This window comes from Sylvia atricapilla, chromosome 3 (genome assembly GCF_009819655.1).
Source record: "Sylvia atricapilla isolate bSylAtr1 chromosome 3, bSylAtr1.pri, whole genome shotgun sequence".
Taxonomy (NCBI): domain Eukaryota; kingdom Metazoa; phylum Chordata; class Aves; order Passeriformes; family Sylviidae; genus Sylvia; species Sylvia atricapilla.
The window spans coordinates 9,183,189-9,208,022 of record NC_089142.1 but is presented as its reverse complement, the minus strand read 5'-3'; the positions used below and the strand labels follow the sequence as shown (position 1 = coordinate 9,208,022).

The 24,834-nt window shown below is 43.8% G+C and overlaps 1 protein-coding gene and 1 non-coding gene across 2 annotated transcripts in view; both read right to left on the bottom strand.

Moving 5' to 3' along the window:
- HS1BP3 (HCLS1 binding protein 3) overlaps window positions 1-24,347 on the bottom strand; it is a 55,974-nt gene extending 31,627 nt beyond the window's left edge. Inside the window, exons 1-4 of the mRNA XM_066314733.1 lie at window positions 24,280-24,347; window positions 18,108-18,273; window positions 8,893-9,100; window positions 6,778-6,997 (exon numbers count right to left, since the gene is read on the bottom strand). Coding sequence (XP_066170830.1) covers window positions 6,778-6,997; window positions 8,893-9,100; window positions 18,108-18,273; window positions 24,280-24,323 — 638 coding nt within the window. The 5' untranslated portion in view covers window positions 24,324-24,347. The remainder of the gene's footprint in view (window positions 1-6,777; window positions 6,998-8,892; window positions 9,101-18,107; window positions 18,274-24,279) is intronic.
- Window positions 24,348-24,461: 114 nt separating this feature from the next.
- On the bottom strand, window positions 24,462-24,543 carry TRNAS-AGA (transfer RNA serine (anticodon AGA)). Its single transcript has one exon. It is a non-coding gene; the product is annotated as a tRNA-Ser (tRNA).
- Between the last annotated feature and the right edge of the window lie 291 nt (window positions 24,544-24,834).

Below are 24,834 nucleotides of genomic sequence, written 5' to 3'. Positions count from 1 at the left end.
TTTTAGTAAGGAAATACACTGGAAGCCATTCTCAGGAGATGGGATTGGTGGCAAAAAAGAAAGGAAAGCCCTCTGCATGGGAAACACCACTCACAAAGCACCTATAAAAACAAAAATCCTCAGGAGACAAACTGGAGGGACTGAATTCTTGCAAGGAGAGCATCCCTGCCAACCTGCTTTACTCCCTAGGCACTCAGTTAAAGCAATTCCAAGGAGGGGCTACAAGGTTGCCCCTAAAAAAGGTTGAGACCAGATAATTTATAAAAAGTGAGGCAGGCTTATCCCCTAACTGGGAAGGTAATACAGAATTTTTGCTCCCTTTTCTTCCCCTTTGGTGGAGAAGAACACTATATCAGACTACTATATTTGGTTCTCAGAAAAAATTCATCTGTCAGTGAAAGACCAACGGGGTTGTTTACTGGGACACTGCAAGTTGTCAATCTGACAGCAGCTGGACTGGAATTGTGACAAATACTTGTGTCACTTGGCAAAGTGATGGTCAAACATGCCTTGCAACCTAAGCTTGTGACTCAACAACTGACAGAAAATAAAGATTTGCCTGTTTAAATCTCTGAAGGCTTCACAGCTGTGAGCACAGATACTCACACTGCTAGGAAAACAAAGCTCTATCTTCTCATTCATTGTTTTGACTATCCGTATTTTGTTAAAGAAAAAATAACCTGTATCTTCGCTCCTCTTTGATGTTTTGACACCTTCACTCTCTTCAGCTGACTGGGACACACAAGTTGTTTTTATGCTGTGTATAAATCCTACTGGATTCAGAGGGGAAGGCAAACACGTACCTGGCTGGACCAAAAGGCAGCTGTGAATTTGTGAGTGGCTGAGGAGCAGGATGCCTGAGGAGTGGCAGGAATACAACCCTGCCAGCCAAGGACCAGAAGGCACAGCAGCTGAATACACATTTTGACAAGTTTGCTCCAGACCATCTGTCCAGCAGAGAGCAGCTGTGCTAGGACACCATTCCAGACTGCAGAAATGTTCTTCCATGGAGGGAAAAATCCATAAGCAAGTACTCTACCCTCACCTACTACAGCTCTGGGCATTCCATCAGTAAAAGCTCTTGGGAAGATGCAAGATGCAGGATTTCCCTTAAGCTGATTTCTGCCTCTTCATCAGAGACTCTCACTGCCCAAGGTTTCTCACTCTCAGCTGCCCACGGCTTCTGGCAGAGGAAGGAAGATCAAATGTTGCCACTCATTTCTTCCCCAAAGACAAAAGGCTGAGGCCATTCTAGGCTCTTCTGCCACAACAGGGAAGAGGAAAGGAAAGGGAGCACTGTGATCAACAACTCCGGAGTCAAGCTCTAGCCTGACTGCCACTAAGGGGCTGGGAAACACGAAGGTGTAGCATGCAACCCAGAAACAACTGGTGACTTGTGTGCCAACCCACCTCCTCCTGCAGCCTGCCTGGCTCTGCAGGCTCTGTCAAGGCCAGGGCTGGCTCCTGGCTGCTCATTTCCTGCCAATCTGCTGCTCCAAGCCATCACCTACTTCATCTGCAGCCAGGAAAAGCACCGAGTGCCTTAATAATCTCCTTACCAACTAAACCCAGCAACAGCAAACCTCTAGCACTGGAGGTTCTTGAGCTTGACCCCAGCAATAACCAGCTACAAAGATTTAAAAAACCTCTGCCAGAAGGTGCCCAAAACATCAGCCCTCACCAGCCCCATCCCTTCCTAACTATTGTCAGGACTTAGCTGTATCTGTGTTTAAACAACAGATGAAAGCTTCCACCTACCCATGTCTGTGTTCCTCAGGAGAGGCACAAATTTGGATGAAGAGAAGCCACAAGGGGAAATCCTCTGGAACAGAGGCACAGAGTCAAGAAAGAAACTCTCCAGGACCCACTAGGAGATAGAAGAACTTTTGCCTAGGGAATACTCACCTTTGTGCTGTTTGCCAGGAATAGCCTATGCTTGGGGGAATATATGCTGTCACTGAAAGATTTAAGGAGGCAAAGGAGAAAGGACAGAAGGGAGGAACCCTGTGTGGAGGAGAAGCTCCCACAAGGGCTGCAGAGAGCTGAGGAAAACAGGAAAAAAAAGCACAGGAAAAGGTGCGTTCTCCCAAAGTGGTGAACGAATATTACCTCAGAAGGTAACTGCAGATGAAGGAAATGCATGCACTGAAACAGCTGCTGCACATTTTAACCCATGAGGCAGCCACACTCCTTTTGCAGAATTGCTGCTGCTTTGTTCAGAGGAGCTGGTTCACAGTCATTTTAATCAGCTGCTCTCTGAGGTTTTTTAGAATGAACCAAATACAAGTACTAAATTCAGTTGTTGTGGAGGAGTGGAGGAGAGGGATGCTGAAGCTCTTGGCTTCAACACATAAACAGTAAAATTCACTATTTCACACACAGAGGAAGAAGACAAAACCCAATTCAGTTACTGTGATGTGTTTTTTAACTTGCTGTAAGATGAAGATCTGGAAATGTGAACTTGATCTTGCTTAGATTAAGCAAAAACATCCCAAACTAAATGCCTGAATTCTCTACAGAAAGCCAAGCCCTAGGGTAGCTTGAGGGCAGAGTGGAGCAAAGATGGTAGCAGGCAGAAAGCTCTGTGGTAGAGGAACATGGGGCCATGCTGGTTTTTTGAGTAATTCCTTCACAGCCTGGGCCTGAGCACAGGAGCTCGATTCAAAAACTCAAGGCGTTAGAACAGTCCCTGGTACTCCCCTGGCATGGGACAACCTGCCTTCTCTTAAACCATCCCAATCACAGCCCAGGAGGCAGCCCAGGCCAGCAGCCACTTGCTGTGGGCACTCTGGACACAGCCCAGCTCACTGGGAAGACACCAGAATGTCATGGTACAGCCGTGGCACAGCTGAGTGCTCTGCCAAGGGGCCCTGGCACAGCCCAGCTGCCTGAGCACAGCTGCTGCCCTGGATCCCTGCTGCACACAGCTCCCCTCACCCCATGACAACCTCCCCTCAAAACACCTCACGCCTTCTTCCATTGCAAAATTTTCAACAGTACCATCAAGTTGAGGTGAATAGCTCATCCACCCTGTGTTTCTCTTCCATGCCTTGTCCTTCAGAGATTAGGCTCTTCAAGATCCATGCTCTTTCACTCCTAAAGGCATGCCAGTTGGAGAGCTCCCTGCAACTGAGACTAGCCACACAATACTGTTTTGCAATTTATGAGGAAAATTCTTTAAAACATTTAAAACACTGTTAAAAGATACTGCACCTTTAAAAACTCAGATACCAAAGCACCATGGTAGCCTACTAAGGATTTAAAAGTATGTATCTGCAAATGTTGAGCTCTATAGACTTAAGAAGAGTGATAAAGAGTGGAGGCAAAGCTAAGTCAATATACCTAATATTGTCCCTACAATAAGGAGTTAAATGTGTATCTGATTTCCTGCATATGATTTATAAGAGAATTCAAACATTTTAACAAAGGACTATTATAATGATTGTGCCTTAAGAGAAAAAAAATGAAAAAAACCCCAAAACTAAGAGATGCTAACTTAAAAAAAAAACAACGCTATGAGAGCCTTACAAGTCACTGTACACCTAAAGAGCTAGAAAACGTGAAATAGAGCTAAAAGTGTGCCACAAAAGTGTGTATACTGTGCTACAAAAGTGAGTATACTGGAATTTGTTACCTTATGCACAGCTGATATCAAAGGATCATCTTAGTCTGTATTAAGAGTGATTTTTCTTACAGGACCTGTATATTCTGTCCAAAACTGAAAATATTTCTACAAAATCTTTTCCTTTATCCAGGAAAACCTGCAGAGTTATTGGTGACAACACACAGGAATACCAATACTCCAAACTCCTGAGAAAAGCAGAGGATGAAGAGAAGAAAACATATTTCAATGAATTTCAACACTGCATTCCACAAATAGAAGTTAATTTTGAGCACCTTTTATTCTAGGAAGAACCAGGCTCCTGGGGGGAAAATAATAAAAAGGAGGAGGGGTGTTAAAAGATGAAAACTTAATCACAAATATGTATTGTTTTTGACATGCTCCTGATTTAGACAGCAAAACCCCAAGTCTTTCTGTTGTTAAGAATCCCAGAATCACCCTGCCAACACAGAGACAAAGCTTTGAGGCATAAGAACCATACAACAGGGAAACATCAAGTTTGGAGATCACCATTAATACCCACAAAAGATGAAGAGCTGAACTGGCAAGTGAGTTTGTCCACCTGACATCAAACAGCAACTCAGACACAGCCCTGACAGCAAGGCAGAGAATCTGCACCACTGGGATGTCTCTTCCAGGCAAAAGGAACCAGGCCATCATGAGCTTCCACCTGGATGATCACCAGCAATACAAAACCAGAAAAAAAAGGCCCTAGTTTAACATTTTACCCCTAAGGCCAGATATTTGACTGGATATTGGGTGGTTCAGCAGCACAGCAGTAGTGCTGGGCCAAATCCAATTCACAGCCTTCTGGCCCAGGAGGAGAAGTTGTTACCAAATGAAGCGTGCTGACAGCATATGGAGGCCTGTGCTACTGGAGCAGTTTCATCCTCATCCAGAAAGCAAAAAACCTGTAAGATTATGCCAAACACATGATTCAATTTAGGCTGGAGCTCTGCTGCTCTGGCCACCACTATTGCACAAAATGGACTGGCTCATTTCAGCGCTGACTGTACAGCTTTCCAAAGGTTTTTCAGAGAGGAAAGGAGCATGGTGGGGTTTTTTTCCCCTTTTTAACCTGAATTTACTAGTCACTAGAGGGAAATTTACTACTAAACACATTTATCTATCTGCTTCACCTCCTGTTTATCCATTCCCATGCCAAAGTAACTTCAAGCACATGTAAAGCACTAAAGCTGTGGGGCTTCAGCTCCCTCCTCAAAGCATGCATGCACCAAGCATTTTAACAGGCATAGAAGACACCCTAAAATGTTCCCCAAGAGCTGTCCATCCCCTGACCACTAAGCTCCTGCCTTTGGCCTCTCACCTAGATACCTTACTAGATGGCACAGAGCTGGGATACAGTGCTGATGTCCAATCTGATCTCCATTGATGTGAGCTGAAAATAACTTCCATGGAAGCAGGATGAGTTATAGGAGAAGAGACAATGAAAAATCCAACTCGAAATTCTTGTTTCTGCTTTTATGTTTCTGCCCCAACACTGTAAATATGAGAGTCACAAAAAATAATAAAGAGATATGGAGATTTATTTTATAGATAGGCAGCCACTCCTTTAGAGTGAAAAACATCTGACTGCATAACATGCATCCTGCAGCTCTGTCCCAGTGAAGACCATACTTCTTATATAAATGAAGTTATTTTGACTCAGTAAGAATTCTGTACTTGGAAGGAATGGAAGCAATAAACTAAATAGGATTAAACACCAGATCTTGTCATCCTTCAGTGCATTAGAAGACCAAAATAATCAAGATTTTCAAATGCTATGTCAAGCCGTGCAGAGGAGAAAAGCAAATTTCTTGCTTGTTTTGGCACAGCAAGTTCTTTACAGCTTCTATTTGTTGTAAGTTGGAAAATATAACATTGCATTTGCTAGCTCAACAGATCATTTTCCTACCCAAAAGAGGACAGCTGCTTTTGTAAACATACAAACTAAGGACCATTTTGTGGGAAGTATTGCTTTATCTAACTTCTCATTGTAAATAGTTATTTAAATTTTTAAACTCTCCTTAAACAAAAGAATAATTTTGATGCTGAGTAATTCAGCACACTTTGTCAAAAGATTAATAGTTAATGTTTTCTGGTGATCCTTTTCTGGTGAATCTTTTCTGATTTAAAGGATTCAATACTTCAAGTAAAAAGGAAAATATCTGGGCAGCCACAATTACACGTGACTATAATAGCAGGAGGAAAGTCCAAATAGTGCGTCCAGTATTAATCATGTCATTTGACCAAGCTTAGTGTAGGAGCCTGCAGCTTAGAGCCCAGAGTGAATGATCCCCTGGAAATGATTTAATGCCATTGTGAATTACCAAGAGAGGGGTCTGGCTTGTTACTCTCAGTTACTGCCTATTGCTATCCAGAAGCATTTTGAAAGCACAGTCTAGATCCAAGACAACATTCAGTAGTGGCTGGTGACTCCAGGTGCCTGAAACCATCCAGTTGGTTTGGTCAGTGTTTACTGAAGAACAGCTTCTTTACTTGGACATCTAACACCTGAGACACCCTAAAAAGTAGTTGATACTCAAGATTCCAGCCACAGAAAAAATAAATCTGCCTCCAAACTTTAGTAGTTAGAAATCGGTTTGGAATTCAGTGAGAAATTCCATCTTGAAGTGAAGAAAGTAACTGAAAATTACTGGACAGGTAAACAAACCCAGATACTAATATCAGGAAGCTGTGATCCAACTACTGTTTCTCAAGCTGTTACTGCTTATGCCTTAGTGGGATTTAGCATGTGACACCTTCAGACAAAGGAAAAAGGAAAGAAAAGCCACAAGTGAGCTCAAAGGCAGTCCCAGACACTGTAATCAGTGTCCTGTGTGCTCCAGAAGGCACATCCACTGGATGCTGGAGGGTTGATGCTTTGCGGTAGAACCCTGCAGTGCCCAGCAAAGCACCTACTGTAGCTGGGACTGTTGCCAAGGCATTCATGATGTCTCTGTCACTTTGATGTCCTGACAAATGCACTGAAAAGGCACTATAAAATCTCTTCCCTCTATCAAAGCACCTCATTCATGAACTGCAGAGGCTCCTCCTTCCCTATGAAATTTAGCTGTGTGGAGACAGTGACACACAACAGCCTTATTCAGAAAGGCTAAAATCTAAACACCTATTTTACAGGATTTTAGCCATACCTGATTATACCAAGAGGGTCTAAAATTTCCTCTTCTTCCTCATCTCCCTCTTCTTTTTTCTCCCCTTTTTTGACATTTTCCACTGATAAAAGCTGTGAGATTAAGTCAGGTGTCTTCTCCTCTTTGAAAAAATCCAATGCCTCATTTTCTTCGTCTTCTTTCTCCCTGTCATCAGGCACGTTTTTACCCTTCAAATCAATGGCACTGGAAGATTTTGCTCCTGCGAAACACAGTAATGGAGGCAAAATTGAGTATATGAGATAACAACTACAGTTTTTTTGTACCCTGCACTTGTCCCTGAGACAGTTTTGTTTGAGGAATGAAGGACATGATCAGCTTTTGTGAAACTCTTTCAAAACACTCCCACTGTTCCCTTTATTCACTATGTGTCATTATGTGTCTGATCTGTTTACTGATTTGAAGCAGTTAAGTAGAGAAAGATAGAGGAAATGAACTTTATCTGAGACACAGCAGCACATGTCAAATCTGCTTATTTATGTTCCTTCTGCAGTCAACAGAAAGAATAAAATTTCCACATGGTGATTCATCCCATCCAAACGAAGTCATGTGAGAAGTTTCTCTTTGAAGTGCCTATTTCTCTTCTACAGAGAGACTGTAAATACTCTGCTTAGATGTAGGTAGCTAACCTTCACATAGCTAGTAAAGATAAAATCCTCATTTTGATACTATTTAATTAACTTGGGCTAAAATTAGAGCATTGGACAGCATGTTTCTACAGCAGCTCTTCAGTTTACACTGAAAAATAAAGCCTGAAGTTCTAACACCTTTCAGTATGCAAGATGCATCCAGCTCAGGAAATTCAGCCAACTGAAACATAAAACTAAGCCTTCTCCCCATACCTGTAACATGCAAAGGCCAGCAGAATGGGGAGAAAATGGTTCCTTGTTGTCGAGTTTCTGGATGTCCAGGGAAGCAATTTAAAATAATGAAACCAGCTAAAAAAAAGGCTACTGAAAACTGTGATGGATAAAATTCATGGTTACACCATTTTTACTATTGAAGTAACATGGCATGAGAGAATCTTCTCACCCAGATTTTCATGTCTGCATTTGCCAAGTCAGGGTAAGGCTTACATTATTCTAAGGCAACTTTTGATTTCACATTACTTGCACCCAATCTGCCCACGGAATGCAGTCCAGCCTAGTTTAGCTGCATCATGGCTAGGTTAACCAGCCTGCAAAGATCAAGCAACCTGAATTCTGAATTCTCTGTGCAAGGAGTCTGCTTTCAAGAGAACACTTTTGTTGGGGAAAAAAAAAAACCCAAACAAAACCCTTACTATCTGGATCTTGCCACACATTAAGCAGCTTTTCCCGCTTTGACTTTAGGAAGCTGCCAATTTCACAGAAGGAATCTGGCCACACTTGACACTTGTGCAAAATGGGTTGTTTACACTTGCTAGCTTCTTGCAACTTCACTTACTTAAAAGTAACCCTCCATTAAGAATCCTGCACAGCACCAAGGTGGAGTATTCCCTGCTTAGCAGCCCTCAGCTAAACTAAAAGCAGAGAGCTCCTATGTTCCACTCACTCAATAACTCCCTCCTATGCCCAAGGGACATAAGAATAGAACTATACCAATCACTAGACAAGACAACGAGAGCTGGACATAAAGCTAAGGAAAACCAAGAAAAAAAAAAAAAAAGTAGCCAGAGAATGTGTTTAATAAGGAATCTGTCTTCAATTTAAATATTTCTCAAAGTCAATAATTTGCAGTAAAACCAGATAAAACATGGAAGAGTTACTCACTAATACCCTGCTCTGTCCCTTTAGGGTCCATCTCCTCACTGACAACATATAACTATTTAGCCTTCTAAACTTACATGTTCAGAAGCATAGCAGGAAATCAGAGACAGGATAGCACAGTGCTTGCTTTGAAGGTACCTATCAACATCTCTGAATGAGGCATGTGTCCACTGAGAGGAGGGAAAAACCCTACCAAACATAACTGTGCAGCACTGTGAATGCACATGAAGATATTTTCTGTGGCAGCCTTTATTCTGGCACTCTCGAGTTTTTGGCTACCCGAGTCAAGAACTTAACACTCCCATAAAGCACATTCATGAGAGAGGGGACACTCACATATTTTAGTTACCTAAAAATTCCAGTAACTCAGGACTCGTTGCTAGATCCTCATTTTTGGAGATGAATTTCATTATATCATTGAACATAGCTCTTCGTTCAGAGATGTCAGATTCCCCCACGAAGAGAACTTTTCTGGGCAGGAGCGGAAGAGAAACCTGTGGGTATCGTGCTGTCAGTCTCTGGTACAGCTCTTCAATCTCACTGTACTTCTTGGAAACCTGCAATGAAAATGTGCTGCCTGGGTTAATTTCTTTACAGGAGAGACAGGAGCAGCAAAGCAGCAGTTTAAGTGCTGTGAAACATTAACTGTGGTAGTGGAAAACTATATATTAGGAAGGAGCTTTACACACGGCCTAGCAAAAGCCTGTCATGTACCCGGTGAATCCTGAAGCATTGTTGCTGGTCTTCTAATTCTGTTATTAAAATCCACTGTTTAATGGAATTAAAGTTCATTGCCAGAATCCATTTGTCTGACTCATCAGCTAATGAAATACTGGGAAGGTCACTATTCCAGATACTTTTCTGAAGGCAGGAATCCTTGTCCACTCAAAGTCATGCCCAGTCCTGAGAGACAGCAGGGAAAAAAAGCCCTGCCTGGTACGTATATGGTGAAGAAAGCTACCTATGTCTTTGCATCACTGTCCCATTCCTCACTCCTGGTGGCTTCAATGCCTTTTGGCTGCTTAGGCCTAAAAAACTGCTACGTTTTTCTGCCCTGAAGAGCTCATGACACAAAAACCTAAGGGCAAAGACCTCAGCTGACCCCTGACTATTCAGTTCATCCATGAGAAAATAAAAATCAACAACTTGGCCATGGCCTAAAAGGTTCTCATACAGGGAGAAGATGCCAACAGTGAATGGAGTCATTCCTTCTGTGGACAAAGACAGGAAGCCTGAGGAGAAATAAGGCTCAAGATATTACAAGGAAAGCAATAGCTATGGGAATGTTGGTTTAAAAAGGTGTGGCTTCTATGCCACATTAAGTATTGAATTCAGTACCTTAAACCAATATACAAAACCCACACGCAAACAAAACAACACTTCTAAGTGACATTACAGATGCAAAAAGGGCGACTTCCCTGCTCTGTGGTGTTATACAGATAATATATTTGTCAAGGCCTTCCATGGACCTATAAACTACCAAACTCTTTCAATCAATACAAAGATTAAAAAAAACCCAAAAACTAGTGCTAGTGGAGTGCATAGGACACATATACTCTCTTACGGTCAAGCACTCATCCTCCTGTAACATGTGTTGCTGAACTCTAAAGGCGTGAATTAACACTGCAGTATGTGCAGTAGTGCATACACTGAGATGGATATAAAAGATGGAGAAGCTCAAGCACATCTTGAAATGGAGTAATGCAGAGTTTTCCCACCAACACAGCGACAAAGAAAGTCAATCTAACAAAAAGCACAGAAGTGAAATGAGTTATAGATCAATGCAGAATCCCTACATTGCATCTGTACAAGCAAACTAAACAGCATCAGGCGTATTCTCAGTCACTGGAACCTGAGAGCATCTACTAGAAACCTAATTTACAGTGTCTACTGGAACCTGACAATGTCTGGCATAGTTCCTACTCTCTGGGCAGCTGTCATGCCCCCAGGTAACTTTTCAGCCCAAGATCTGGCCTGGTGGAAAATCCTCTCAGCAGCCAGTTTGGGCACGGATGCACATTGCAGATGGTAAGGAAGCTGAATCCTGCACATGCAGCCAGAGCTGCCCTCCAGGCCAGGGAACTGCCCTGCAGGCCCTGACAATAACAGGCACACCTCAACCAGTTCACTGATTCAGACGCTGGCACAAAGAGCAATAACCACCTCAGCTTTCACGCTTCCCTGCCTTTCGCAGTAATTACCAAGCTAGCCAGATGATTTTGAAAAGCATTTGCATTTCAGCTGCACAGTGTTCACTGTGGGCTCAGTGTCCAGGCACTAAAGGCAAGCAGCTTTGTAACAAAGATTTGAAACACAACACCCAACCTGAGTCGACAGAGGAGTGAAAACCAAGAATTTCAGACTTGTAAAAGCAACAAAGGTTAAGTGTGAGTAACACTGTGCTCCACATGCGGGATCTGAAATGCCAACCAATTCAGCAACCAAGCACTGAAGTGAGGGCAATAGAGATGCTCCAGAACATCATAATCTTCCCTCTGAAAGACACTCCAAAAAGAGAAGGGAAAACAATTCCAGAGCTTATGAACTGCTGTACATTTTCATTTCACTAGGTCCCAGTGGCACTCCAAACAGAGTATGATGCCTGAGCCGCCCCCCAAAAATACTATATAAGCACAAATGTAAGGGCAAGTAAGGAATTCACTGGTGATCTTTCAAAAGAATAAATATCACTACCCTCCATCCAGGAAAAAAAATTAAGTCTGATTTGCGAAAAACATTTAGCATCTAATTAATTTCAATAACTACCAAATTAATTTCTAAAAGCACTACAAGACAGCAGCCAATCAAGATTATGCCAAAACAGTTTTTTTAAAATACCCTAACACTGAACTGAGATACACAAACTTATTTTTTTCCCCACTTAATTTTCATTCCTCTTCTATCAAAGTCTGTAAATTATTCATAAATCTCAATTTATGTCTAATTACACCACCGAACCTAAAGCAAACGCACACCCTCGCATCCCGTCGCTAATTGCGCCTTTGTGGATCTGCGTGGGCTTTGAACAACAACGCCGGGGAGGCACACGCGACACGGAATACCAAGTGCGACGGCACAGGCTCCAAAGCATACTAATGTGCTTCCCAGAGCCGGCCAACATCCAGCAGTGCCGGGATGCCCTCTGCTGGAGCTCCGGCCACAACCATTCCCCGCTGCCTGAGCCCAGTGTGGCCCTGCCAGCCGGGGCTCCTCACACACCGTGCACCCCTCTGCAGCCACGACACCCTGCCTCAGCTCCGCTGCCGCCTTTACCCTGGGCTTGGTGCTGGCAATGCAGGGCAAGGCCGGCGGAGCCCAACAGCCCCACACTGGTGCACTGAGAATCAACAAATGGCCTGCGTTGGAAGGGACCTTAAAGATCATCCAGTTCTATGGGCAAGGACAATTTCCACTAGACTTGGTTGCTCAGAGCACCCTCCCACCTGGCCTTGAACAATTCCAGGGATGGGACAGCCACAGCTTCTCTGGGCAACCTGTTTCAGTGCCTCAGCACCCTCACAGGCAAGAATTTTTTCCTTACATCTAATCTAAACCTTCTCTTCTTCAGCTTAAGGTCATTCCCCCATGTCATTTCCAGGTGCTTGTAACCAGTCCCTCTCCTGCTTTTTTTACAGCCCCTTTAGGTCACCCTGGAGCCTGCTCCAGGCTCTCTCAGTGTCCCCACAGGAAAGCTGTCCCAGTTCTGTGACCACTTTTGTACCCTTCCTCTGGATCTGTTCTAACAGGTCCATGTCTTCCCTGTACTTGGGACCCCAGAGCTGGATGCAGCAGCACAGAGGTTTTACAGAAGTGCCAGACAGGTTCCACGGAGTGCATTTTTACAAGTCAAATCCCAGACATGACCCAGAGCATTCTCACACCTTTCCAGTCAGAGAGCACTGTTCTGCCACGATTTTGGACCCTTTCAATTTGACATCTTCTGTCAATTTTCCAGGAGAAAGGTATATCAGCATGAAACAAAATTAAATCTTGCCTTTCCTGGTTATCCCTTACAGACCCTTGAAAACTGCTGATGAATCCTATGGCCAAAATGTCAGGGTAAAAAATAAGCACTGCTCTAAACCGCACTTTATCAATCCTATTAAGTAAACAAAGTTCCATTTGATTAATATTCAAATATTTTTCTTCTGCTGCCTGTAATTCCTCCAGGTCTTGATCCTGCAGTTATCCTCTCTCCCTCCATGCCTCTAACTGAACCCTGTGAACACTGTGGAGCTAAACCCCCACCACCTGTAAGTAAGCCTGAGCGCACACGCTTCAAGGAGTTCTGTCAAGTCACAATATCAAAGCCTCAATCTGCTTCACTTCAAAAGAGTTAATCATGCAAATACAGCAAAGCATGTGCACATTTGCCAGGTCAAGACCTTATTTGCCTGTAACAATTAACATCCAACGCAAAACTTAAAAGACAGACAGGGATGGGTTGAATGTCTTTTTTTTTTTTTTTTTTCCCACTGGGAACAAATAAATAAGTTGAATGTGATCAAGTATAGCTAGAAGGTTAAGAAAACCAACATGAAGTTCAAAGTGAAAGTCTGAAGTTTGCTGCTAATCCCTCAAATCTCATGCATGTGCCTTGCCCCCCTCTTCCCAAGGACCTCAGGCATGAAAGCACACACCGGAATGGCTGTAGGATACGAGCCTGCGACTCACAGTTGTGTGCTGAATTTGATCCCACTCAGTATTAATGCTATTTAATGCCTCCTTTCCCTTTAAAGCTCCTTTTACTGCCCCATTTCTGACCTTAAACTTGTCTTTATATATGCTTTATATCTATGCAAGTATTTCAACAAAATGGAGATCTTATGGAGATCTCCGAGCCCCTTTGCCTGCCAGGGCACACTAACAAAAGCACACTTGATTTTACAGTACTTCATGAAAACCAGGGCTACTGTGACTTTCCTCTTATAAAGCCCACTTCTTAACATTGTCCAAAAAGAGAGATCCAGCATCTCTGTCCTTTAAAACAACCACTAGCCTTAGGCACAGGAATCAAAAGCACTTCTTGGCCCAGGCAGCACAACCCAAGTTTTCACTTGGAAACTCTCAATTCAAGCCATACCAGAATTGATGTTGCTTGGTGACCCCGTGGGTAAGCATTATGGTAGATTTTAATTACATGACCACATGCTGTTCTCTTCATCTGTTTTGCCCAGCAGAAGAGCAAGAACTCTAATATTTCTTTTTAATCAACATGAATCCTTAGTGGCTCCTGAACCTACTGCTACACTGAGCATGAATATTTTCTCCCTCTCTCACGTAACAGAATCCATAAGGTGAAGGAATTTATCTTCACATACCTGTATGGTCAGAAAAAAGCAACTCCAATGCACAGATTTTTAAGCCCCCCCAAAAAAACCCCAAAAATACCCCACCAACCAACATATGCAAAAAGACAATGATGAAAACATAAATGAATACACGCCCACGTATTCATACACTCCCTCATTTTAAGAGAGGAAGACAGTTCTATAGTAAATGCCTCCCTAAATTGTGCTATGCCTGTAAAACATCAGTAGTTATTTGCTCAGCTTTGAAAAAGAAAAAACTTGACTAACAAGTAACTTGTACAGAAGAATCAAGCTGGATGCACATACAAAGAGAAAGCACTAAAGGCTGGGTGGATTTTTAATAAGGCTGGAAAGGGAGAAGTTAATTGCTAAAAAAGCTAAGGCGTGGTAAGAAGAAATGCCTTTAAGAAAAGCAAAGCCTTTTCTTTTTGCCACAGAAAATGGCAAATCTACAGGCATTAATTAAATATCACCTTAGTAGCAGTACCAAAGAGAAAATCAATTTCCCTTTTTTGATAGTACAAAATCCTGACCTTTGAAAGAAATGCAACTGACTTTTCCTTTAATTACCAAATATAACCTGAAGGTTATGCAGTTCTACAACCCATTTGCTCTATTTTACAATTAGCATTTCTTTAAATTAAAAAAAATCCCTCCAGCTTCTAAGAATTTACACCTGAATGTCATCACAGAAGTGAATTTCTTCTTCTGTTAATGATTCACAAACATTTATTTAGGGGTGCCATGATGCTGATTTTGCAAAGTCCTATTAAGGCTAGGGAATAGGGCACTCCAGATTGTTTAGACCCACAATAAAGGCTTCACAGGTGAGATCTGAAATCTCTTTTTGACGTTCATCTGGGTTTTGTCATATGGCCTTAACACATCTCTCAGTCTTGACAGGATGAGAGGACAGAGCCTCAAGCTGTACCAGGAGAGGTTCAGGTTGGGCATCAGAAGGAATTTCTCCATATAAATGGTCCTTAAACACTGGAATGGACTATCCAGGGAGGTGGCGGAGTTACCATCCCTGGAGGCGTTCCAAGAAACGTCTGGACATGGCACTTGGTGCTCTAGCATAGCTGACACGGTGATGATCTGTCAAAAGCTGGGTCAATGATCCTAAAGGCTGTTTCCCAGCCAAATGATCCTGTGATTCGATCCTGGAGACAGCTACCTCAGAGTCCTCTTCTGCCCTGCCCATCATCCTTTTCCAGGGAAAAGAGGAGCCACTGGTCCCCGCGGCCTGGCGCTCCCGGCGCTCGCTGCGGCTGCCGCGGTGCGGGCCCCAGGCTCCGAGCCTCAGGACAGCGACGGGGCGAGGAGCAGCCACAGAACACGGACCTGGCTCCCGGCTGGCCACAACACACACAGGCCAAAAATCGGTATCCAGAGACAAGGCAAGTCCTACCTTCTCTAAACTACGTGTCACCTCAGCGCTATGACACTGGCTGCCTCCTCCAATTCGGCAGTTTCAACAAAAGCAAAAAATCTTCCATTCTGTTCCAGAACAGGCACACAGTAGTTTCTTATTCCTCCTTCCTATGTCTCATCTCACTCTGCTTTGTGATACAAATCTGATGTGTTCGATCCGCTGCCCACTGCAGCCTTGTTCCTCCCTGCCGCTCCTCGGGCTCCTCTCACACTGCACCTGCCAACCCTCTGGGGAAGGTCACAGCTCTCGTTTGTGCTGCTCCAGCATCCAGAACAGGGCACTGCACACACACTCGGGGGCAACCCGCCGTCCCTGGCAGCCAGCAGGTTAAGCCATCTGCCTACACGCATGAGGTGTCTCAGCTCCCATGACAGTCATTGGTACAATGACATTTTGGTGAAATGCGACTGAAGCTCAACTCACGTGAACACAGGCAGACGGTGGCACCTTGGATGCTGCATTGTATTCTCCTTGCTGTTTAGGGCAGTGCCAATGCCTCTATGTCCTCTGTCACACCTGCCAGCCCTGTGCACACACCTATGGTAACTCAGGGTTTCTCAAATGGTACCAGACTTTTATGTTATGCAAAGTGGGTTCCCCCACCCCGCAGATGCTCAGCTACATCCTTTTCAACAGCAATGAATCAATGGGAATAGGAGTTTAGAAACCCAAATGCAGACATCTAATTATAGAGAGCAGACTCTTCTGCCCAGAAAAAGGCATCCTATGCCATCTGAGATGCTTTGGGCTATCTAAGGGGCTTATATGCAGCAGGCTAACACCACACAAGATCTATAGGAAACCCATACTGAAGGCCAGGTAGAAAATCCCAGGAACACCTTCGAGTGCACACAGTAATTTGTGTGCAACTCTACTGACCCTCAAGCATTTCAGCCAGGAGTTGAAGCCCCCCTCTGCAGCTGTCTAAAAGTAGATACTTTCCCTTTACAGTCAAAGAAGAGAGACATTTCTAGAGGATGAGTCACATCATTCCCCTTCTCCCCACTGACCATACAAGCACGGACAGACTCAGATTAAAATATCCAACTTACAGAGAGATAAGTTACGACAGGTGAATCCCTCTGTTCCTTCCAGTAATACACACAGACAAGACTCATCGGAACAAATCGATGGAAAGCATCCATCCTCAACCTCCCAGCTCATGGTTTTAAATTACTCTCACACAACAAACTATATAATATATCATATTTAGTCAGCTGAAAAAAATGTAACTGATGAGATAAATGCTACTCTCGTCAGGCTCCACCAGTTTTCTTCTTCACGAAGAATGAAATGTCAGGAGGCCTCACCAGAGGAGAAATCAGGAAGGTTCACTTCACCTGAGAAGAGCAACTGAGTGCTGAAAATCCTCCCAGAGAGACATGAGAACAGACAACTCTAGCAAGCAGAGGGGCTGCAGTACATAGCCTGTCTCTCCTCTTTATAGACAAGCTGATTTTATCAACTTATTCTTAAATGATGCAAAATGAAGCTAAATGATGACAGCTCAGTCTTAACACCTCAGGTGTCATCAGTTTTCTTCCACAGAGCTGTGTGGAAATATTACATAATATAAGCAGGCATTGATGCATGAAAAAAAGCAACTGCACATCCCGTTCTCTTACCTGCCCATGTCTGGCCTTCCCTGTCCTGAAAGAAACTTTAATGTGATTGTGCAATTCACAGGCTCAAGGAACAGGTGTAAATCAGTACTGAATAACAAGCTCCGAAATACTCATTTTTAGCCAAGGGCAGTTCCTCAGGTGACATTATGGAACAGCCACATGACACTGGCACACAAAAGGAAACACTGCAGGAGAACAAGCAGTCAGGGATGAGGAGGGAGAACAGAACAGACTCCTAATGCCAGCATTGCTGCTTTTACCATAGTTATATATAGCACAAAATGTGGAATAAATGCAGGCAATCTCATTTGTTGTAAAGTCTTTCTTTTCAACACTGACAGATGTTTATCTGCAAATCAGATTATTCAAATAGGCTTTTATCAACTATCTTCTATGAAGTGTGAGTTATGATACAGGTCATGGTCTACCAGGTAACCATATATTCACATCACTCTGACATTACAGTCATTGCCAAAAAATCTGAAAGAGCAGATGTTCACAGCATGCAACAGGGCATGTCCCTTTATGGTCAATGGACAGAGAAATGCACTTCTTGGGAGTGGTTCAGCAGGCAGCTGGAGATCAAATAGAAAATCTCAAATGTACCTTTTCCCATCAACTTGACAGAGAGTCCCAGGGGCAACAGCTTAAGTGCACATGGCATAGGTGAGATCACCTGTTTTAAGTTATGTGCTGCATTTTCAAACCTTTACTCTGCAGGTATAATGAAAAAGACAATCCAACTAAATAATGTTCTATATGGACGCTTCCTTGTAAACCTCTCTTACTAAGGATTTTAAAATCTGTATCTAGGTAATAGACCCATTCAAATAAGCTCCTATATATTTATTTCATGTTTCTGTACAAAATCTAGTACTGATACATATATTGGAGAAACTAATTTGTAGCAGAACTTACAGAAAGCTTAATTAGTTTCTACTTGTTGATCCATAATGAAAATTGCCTTAAAAGCAACAACAGTCATTGTCAATTCTGGCTCCTGGAATAAAAAGTTCAATTACTATGTGGATAATGGAATAGGAATGGCAGAAATGGTAGACTGTGTTGTCCTACCAAGGACCTTGACCTGGAGTGGCTGTGATTGATGATAAGGCATCTGCTACATCGTGACAGAAATAACCAAAGCTGATTAAGAAAGCGATCACTATCACAGGTCTGATTAAATATTTACCATAAATTGAACCACATCTTCAGGCTTGTGCTTTGCTGATTTGAAGGCAGCCAGTCGAGTAACGACGACAATGTGATACTCGACATGGCCAGACATCATCTTCCCATGGATCTCCTGGTATTCCGGCACTGACAAATCCAGCCCCGTGTGCGCATTCTGAATTTGCCTAGGGAAGAAAATACACAGAGTTCAGGCGCTGCCACAAAGACTTTTAACTGTCCCTCTCCCAGTTACAAGCCCAAGAAAATCAATGCAAAGGCTCTCACTGGAGCAAGACATCAGACAGACGCTGCCCTCAACACTTCCTACTCTGCAGTAAGACAAATCTGGAATTTTCCTTTTTCCTATATTCCATCCCAAAGCACCTGCCATAAGCCACTGCAGGCAACATGCCAGGAACACAGCATTTCTGTGAAGAGATGCTGTGTTCCTGCATTCATTCTGAACAGGACTTCACTCACAGGAACTAAAAGTGCTCTAAACCCAGCATGGCAGGTGAGAAGATCCCATGATCTCTCATCAGGTTTATTTTGAGACAAAGGTCTGTTCATAGTGACTCATGCCAAGCCCTATCCACCTCTCCTTTACCTAACAACATTCCCAGGAATGACAGAGACAATAGCTGAAAGGTGCCATAAAAGAAAGAAAGGAGGAGCTCCCTGGAGCACAGGAACAACTTGAGGTTTGTGAAGAGCCAAACAGAGAACTGGATTAAAGCCAAAATACAAAGGGAGCTGCTGGAGCAGACTGATGGGCCAATTGCAGTTTCCATTTGTGAAGGCCCTTGAGGAAAATTAGACAAACATCAGGATTGAGCAAGTTAAAGGACATGATCCCGCAGAGCTGCCTTCTGGTTTTGACTGTCTGATGCACAGTCTTGTTACCAAACAGCCTAACAGGCACACTAGCCAAAATATCTTGGCTTTACCATTGTAAATCCTACTGGAAACAGAACTACCTAACCATTCATACCCATTTAAAGTAGTCAACCACAGCATTAACTTCTGAGAGTTGCCAGCAGTCATAAGCACCCATGGCTCCTCTTGGAGGAAAATGCCAACAGGGGAGCTACTGCTGCAGTTTATTCGATGTATTTTTTTTCTTCCTGACCACTTCAGATGCACAGAACTGCGGTGCCACCTTCCCCCTGGATTGCCACCTGAAAATATTTATGACATTTTTGCAAGAGGAACGCTGGATCATATTAGAGTGTGCACACATCAGGAGTAAGACCAAGCAGTCACTGTTGGAGCATTGAACAGTATACTTAATGGAATAAACAGTCTGTTTCAATAGCCTGAAAAACAAAACTGATCAATGATCCTTTCCTCAGAGTTACCCTATGCCAAGCCACAGAAGACTCGCTGTCACTGGAAACAAATATTCTGGCAGAATCAGAAGTTTATCACCCAGAGGACTGAATACCCTCTGAACACATCTCTGAGTACATCCTTCCTATGTGTGAGTGAATGTTTTTTAGAGAAATCAGACGGGACCTTTAAAAGAAAACCAAACTAGGACCATTAAACATTGCTTCTGCCTTTTTAAACTTCAACCACAAGGATCAAGTTCCATCTTCCCTGGATTTCCTGCAGACTGCGGAATTCTTGCCTCTTCAAAAAGTTTATATTCATTAACACAGGTGCCCTTTCACCTGTGGATACACAATGTGTAGAACTTAATATACACTTTCAAGAGGCTTACACAATCTAGTTTCAAACAAAGATTCCTCTCATCGTGTCAAAATTTGACCAGTTCTTATGTAACTTGAGCTTCCCCAAGATGGCAACCTCCGAATCTCTAATTCAAAGCCTGAAAAAAAGCGTTTTAAAGAGAGAATCTTGAGACTTCTTAATAGGATAACAAAAAACAAGGACACAACAGACTCAGTTTTGTACCCAATCCTCTTTGCAAGCCATGTTTAAAGCACTAGGGCTTTAACAACATCTCTACCATCTCCAGTGTTTTGATGAAACTATTTTATCTGTTCTGATTCTCTTCTCATATCCTGCCAGTCAAGGACTCCACTTTACACATCCAGACAAAATTCTGTTCTCAGTTACACGTGGCTGGCTCCGAAACAGAACCAGTAGTGCCTGTGTGTGAATACAGAGGTGCCTGGCTTTCTCACAGCAGCCTCTGGGATCTGCAAGTAACAACCATCATCTGGAACTCTGCCTCCTTCAGTGGCAGCCAAAATGCTGACTCTAAGGGCACTTGCCAGTAAAATCAGCTGGATCTGGAGTTTTTTAGAACATACCTGCAGCAGAGGATATGCTCTTATAAGAGACTTAAGAGATCACAATAGCTCTAAGTACTGTTAAGATCACCAAAGGACTTTGCCCACTATGGCAGACAGCATAAAAAAGCAACTCCTCATCTGCAACCACCGACGCCTCCACCCCAAATGTGCCCCCGTGAATTCCCGGAAATATGGACAGTAAATTACGCCACCTGATGGGGACTTGAGATAAGATAAAGGTGGTACTATTGTCCAAGTTATCTCAAGCCTAAGGAGAGGTAAACAAGGCTGAGCAAGAAGAGTGTAACACTGCAAGGAGCCCATGGAGAAGGTGAGCACAGCAACTGTGCTGAAGGTCAGCTCTGACTGGAGGAGACCAGAGTCCACTGACTCAAAAGAAGAGATACACTGAGCACAGGACATTCACACTCACATGTAGGCCTCAGGGTATTTATCCCTTCTGGGGCATAACAATTACACACACATGAGAGGCAGCTGTGATGTCTTAGAAGGTATCATAAACCATCAAAGACACTCAGAGCACCCTCATATTTATTTCTGGGGCCTTCCATCAGAGGATTGCACGCGACTCACAGTGTAGCAAAAGACTGCAAAACTCTCCCCTGCAGGGAAGATGCTTGGGCATGCCCACATATACCTGAATGTACACTAACCCATTAAACTGTTTTGTGGGACCCTTACCACCAAAAAGGGTAAAGAAGTACCAACAGAACACTGCTGGATCTACAATGTTAGTAATTATCTTTCTACTTAATTGTTCTCTCTCTGCCTTCCCCCACCCTCTTTTCTATCTTTGTCTCTCTCTCACACATTTTACTAAATAAACTCTGCATTATTGACTTTGGCATATGATCTCATTTGCACGTTAATTTGGGTAGAAGCATCTCTCTCTAATAACCACAATAATCAGATCTTAACAGCTCTCCAGATGTGCAGTCACTCAGAAGTTGTGACTGCAGCTATGGCAGCAAAAAGTTCTGTCGCTTGTACTCAGGAATGATTTACTGAGCCAGGGAAGTGCGTGAGTTACCAGCCCTTGAAAGGATGTGTAGATGTGGCATCTGGGAACGGGTTTAGTGGTGGATGTGGCGGTGCTGGGTTAATGCTTGGACTTGATGATCTTAAATGTCTTTTCCATCTCAAATGAGTCTGTGATTCTACTTCTGTGAACACAGAGTATAAATGACTAATTAACCTGCTTTTCACCTCTAATATGAATAAAAAAGTAATGACCAGTGAATCATCCTCAAGTGGCCTTTAGCTGAGAACACCAACCATGTACAGATGTTCTGAGTTGACACAATGACAATTTCACTGTTAAGAGCTGCTGCATTAGAGAGTTCTGGAAGTGTCAGGAAGTTATTAAGTACCTTATCTATACTCAGGAATTTTCTTTTAAAGTTGTTCCAAGCCTGTGCTAAAATGTCATGGAAAATGATTAGAGGGAGGGGGAATAGCTACGTTTTTGTTTGTTTGCTTTAGGCCTTATGATCACTTACATTATCATCTCCTACAGGAAAACCAGCCCTATTATCTCTTCCATAGAAACAGAATTTCTTTTTAAATATAAAACTGATTCCAAACAAACAGAAATCAGGAGGGAGGCTGAGACAGACAGAGCGTACCCTAGTTCTTGTAATGCCTTCAAAACAAGCAGCCTTAGTGTTTTAATTAATTAAATACTGTATTGTTATTGAAACAGAACCAGCACCTTCAAGTCCCAAGACAGAATATAGTTTCACTGCATTTTGCACATAAAACACTATTATTTTTACACCTGTAGCTGAAAAAAAAAAAAAAAAGGGCAGCAAAAGGAGAAAACTGGTTTTTTAACTTGGACACACAGGTTTACTTTTTCTACTCTTTACTTGAATCTAGTTTATCCCCAGTTTACACTTCTGTCTACAAAACAGACAGTTCATCCGAGACCTGGGCACATGGTTAGGCTTCCTAACAGGAATCACTTCCCCCAATTACAAGGAGACCATTCACACCAGCAACACTGGTGTGAATCAGATCATTGCACAATCAGATCATGCAGGATTGGCCCAGAACAGAGGAAGTGCAGATTATAAAGGTCAGCTGAACTGACCAGCTTCCACAGTTCACGGAAGCTGGTTTTCACTCCTGGTTTTTTTATTTGCATATAGTAATTAATTTGTATTTTAATTAATCTGCTTTCTGTGCTGAAGGCCAACATGGGGGGTGGGTTATAGCCACCTCCAGAAAGCAAGTAAAATAAGAGATGCAAGTGTTGTGATCACAGAAACACTTATTCCAGCATCTGTGTGGCCAGGAGAGCAGTCTGTTCTTCCTGCCCTAATAAAGTCAGCCCTGCCAGCAGCACCCAACCCCATCAACCTCTCTCCACAGGGGACCAAACTGTGACATCCCTGGTCATAACAAAAGGAGAAAAAAATTATACAACTAGTTTTATTTATTAAGTGAAGGCAAAGTACTCATCAAATAATTTATTTCTCTGTATAGTCTAACTACAAGTATACAGATTTTACAGGCTCCCCAGAGAAGTGATCACAGCACCAAACCTGACAGGGTTGAAGAAATATTTGGACAATGCTCTCAGGCACATGGTGTGATCCTTGGGATGTTCTTAGCAGGGCCAAGAGTTGGACTCAATGATCCAACTCAGCATTTTCTATGATTCCATGATTTATATTACCACACCAGCTAGGAATCCTATTCCCGAAATGAGCATGTGGAAAAAAGAAGTGGAAAAGGTCACAACAATACAGCTATTTCACCTCAGAAGACAGAAAATACGTTCACTTGCTAAAGTCTTAATCCCACATGTACATATACATCAAATTTTATCACTAAAAGCATTCCAGTTTCAGTGGGACAATTTATAAGTGTGTCTTTTTCAGCCTAAAACCTGTAAAATTAATCAAGGTGTTCGGATTTTCATTTCCAAGGCTAAACTTGGGAAAAAAACAAAAATCGGTCCTACAAAACATGTTAGCTGTATCAGATGCATTTGAACATTTGAAGGTTCAAAGCTACTGCTTCGAGCAAAGTCCAGCCCTGATACAGCAAAATATTTAAGGATTAAAATAATGGCTTTGAAGTTAAAGTGACCGAATTAGTCATAATTTATGCCCTAGGAGGTAAGGACCTTGCTGAATCAACACTCCTGCCTCTCTTGTCTCTTCTGATAGGAAACTGCTTTCATGTGGTCTCAAATATCCCGTGGGAATTAAAAAGAGAGAGAGAGAGAGAGAAAGCTCTATCAATTTCCTATAAAAGACTACCATAAGCATTTTCTTCTTGAGGCGTTTCTCATGAGCATTCCTTTACCACATCTAGGAAAAAATCGGGAAATCGGGTATAAAAATTCAATGCAACGGAAGCCAGAAACCTCTACACCACTTCACAGCTTCGAGACGGTGAGAAAGCGGAATGAACTCTTTTTGCCCACCCCTGGGCTTCCAGCCAGAGTGGGCACGAGGAGGAGCACCGGGATGCAGGGCACGGCAGCGGGAATGGGCACCGGCCCAAGCACTGGGGACACCGCGCCTCTACGAGGCCGCTGCACACCCCAGGATAAATCCTGATTCCTGCCCACCCACCTCCAAACACCGGCAAGGAAAAGACGTCCCTGGAGGGGGACAGCGCACGCCGCTCCGGAGTGGACGGCAAACGAGTTATGACGAGAAGGCACAGGACGGGCCAGGGATGTGCCCGCGCTGAGAAATGCAGGAGAACTGGAGAACATCTGAAGTGCCCCGGGGCGAACCTACGCAGAATCACCCTGCTTCCCCTCAGCCTCCGCCGCCCCGCGCTCCTTCCTTTCCTTTCCTTTCCCTTCCCTTCTCCCGTTCCCCCGCTCCCTCGCCCGCGCTGCCGAGGCCGATGGGGCGCGGGGCCGCCGCACAGCCCCGTGGCCGGTACCTGCTGGTGACCAGCACGGCGGGCGCCGCGCCGCGCTGCTCCATGGCCGCGGGAGGAGGTCCCGCCTCTCTTCCCGGGGCTGGAGCGGCCGCCCTGCCGGATGTCAGGCGGCGGCGGCTCCGGTACAAAACGAGCGGGGAGAAGAAAAGGTCCGACGCGGGGAGGAAAAGAAGAGCGCGGCTCGTAGTCGGCAGGATTCGAACCTGCGCGGGGAGACCCCAATGGATTTCTAGTCCATCGCCTTAACCACTCGGCCACGACTACACCGACGAGCGGGAGTGCCGCCGTGTGAACCCCATTAACTCATCCGTGCGCCTCCTCTTCCTCCCGGGACCGAAACTTCCCTCGGGCCTCGGTGCATCCCTGGGCGCTTCTCTTCCTCCTCACGGGAAACAGACTGCACGTATCTCCCTGCCCCGAAACAATGAGCACGGCGCTGCTTACCCAACCCCATCCCGAGACAGCGCCAGCCGGGTGCAAGGCACGGCCACCCCCGCAGCCCTGGCCACAAACCTCGGAGCGGCTGCGTGTCCCGAAGTTTATTTTGGGAAAGAA